This window comes from Antrostomus carolinensis, unplaced genomic scaffold (assembly GCF_000700745.2).
Source record: "Antrostomus carolinensis isolate BGI_N321 unplaced genomic scaffold, ASM70074v2 scaffold41740, whole genome shotgun sequence".
Classification (NCBI taxonomy): domain Eukaryota; kingdom Metazoa; phylum Chordata; class Aves; order Caprimulgiformes; family Caprimulgidae; genus Antrostomus; species Antrostomus carolinensis.
In genome coordinates, this window is record NW_010288457.1 from 1 (window position 1) to 505 (window position 505).

Genomic DNA, 505 nt, shown 5'->3' on the forward strand with positions numbered 1-505 from the left:
CCCCCCCCCCAGCAGCTCCTCTACCCTGAAGGAAAAGCCTTGATGACTTTGACATCATCGAGGGGTCGGTCTTGGGCGTTGGTCTCCACCATGGCCAGGCGCCCCAGGACCCCCATGCCCTGGCAGACCCTCCCGAAGATGCTGTGCTTCCCGTCCAGCCACTGCGCCGGGCCCAGCGTCAGGAAGAACTGGCTGCCGTTGGTGTCCGGCCCCGCGTTGGCCATGGCCAAGATGCCAGCACCTGGGATGGGTGGGTGGATGGATGGATGGGTGGGTGGATGGATGGACATCATGGATGTTCTGCTTTGGAAAGGTTTGGATGGGTTTTGGTGTGGTGTCATGGGAGATGTGGCACCTGGTGGGTGAGGTTCTGGGGATATAGGGGATGTGGCACCTCATGGGCAGGGTCCTGGCATCATGGGTGACATGTCACCCCATGGCTGGGGTCTTGGGAGACATGTCATCCCATGGATAGGGTCCTGGTGGACATGCCACCTCATGCCTG

General features: G+C 61.2%; 1 protein-coding gene across 1 annotated transcript in view; it reads right to left on the reverse strand.

Moving 5' to 3' along the window:
* Window positions 1–20: 20 nt before the first annotated feature.
* Window positions 21–505, reverse strand: part of PPIL1 (peptidylprolyl isomerase like 1) — a gene marked incomplete at its 5' end in the record, with an annotated part of 1,747 nt that continues 1,262 nt past the window's right edge. Inside the window, one exon of the mRNA XM_010166830.1 lies at window positions 21–241. Coding sequence (XP_010165132.1) covers window positions 21–241 — 221 coding nt within the window. The remainder of the gene's footprint in view (window positions 242–505) is intronic.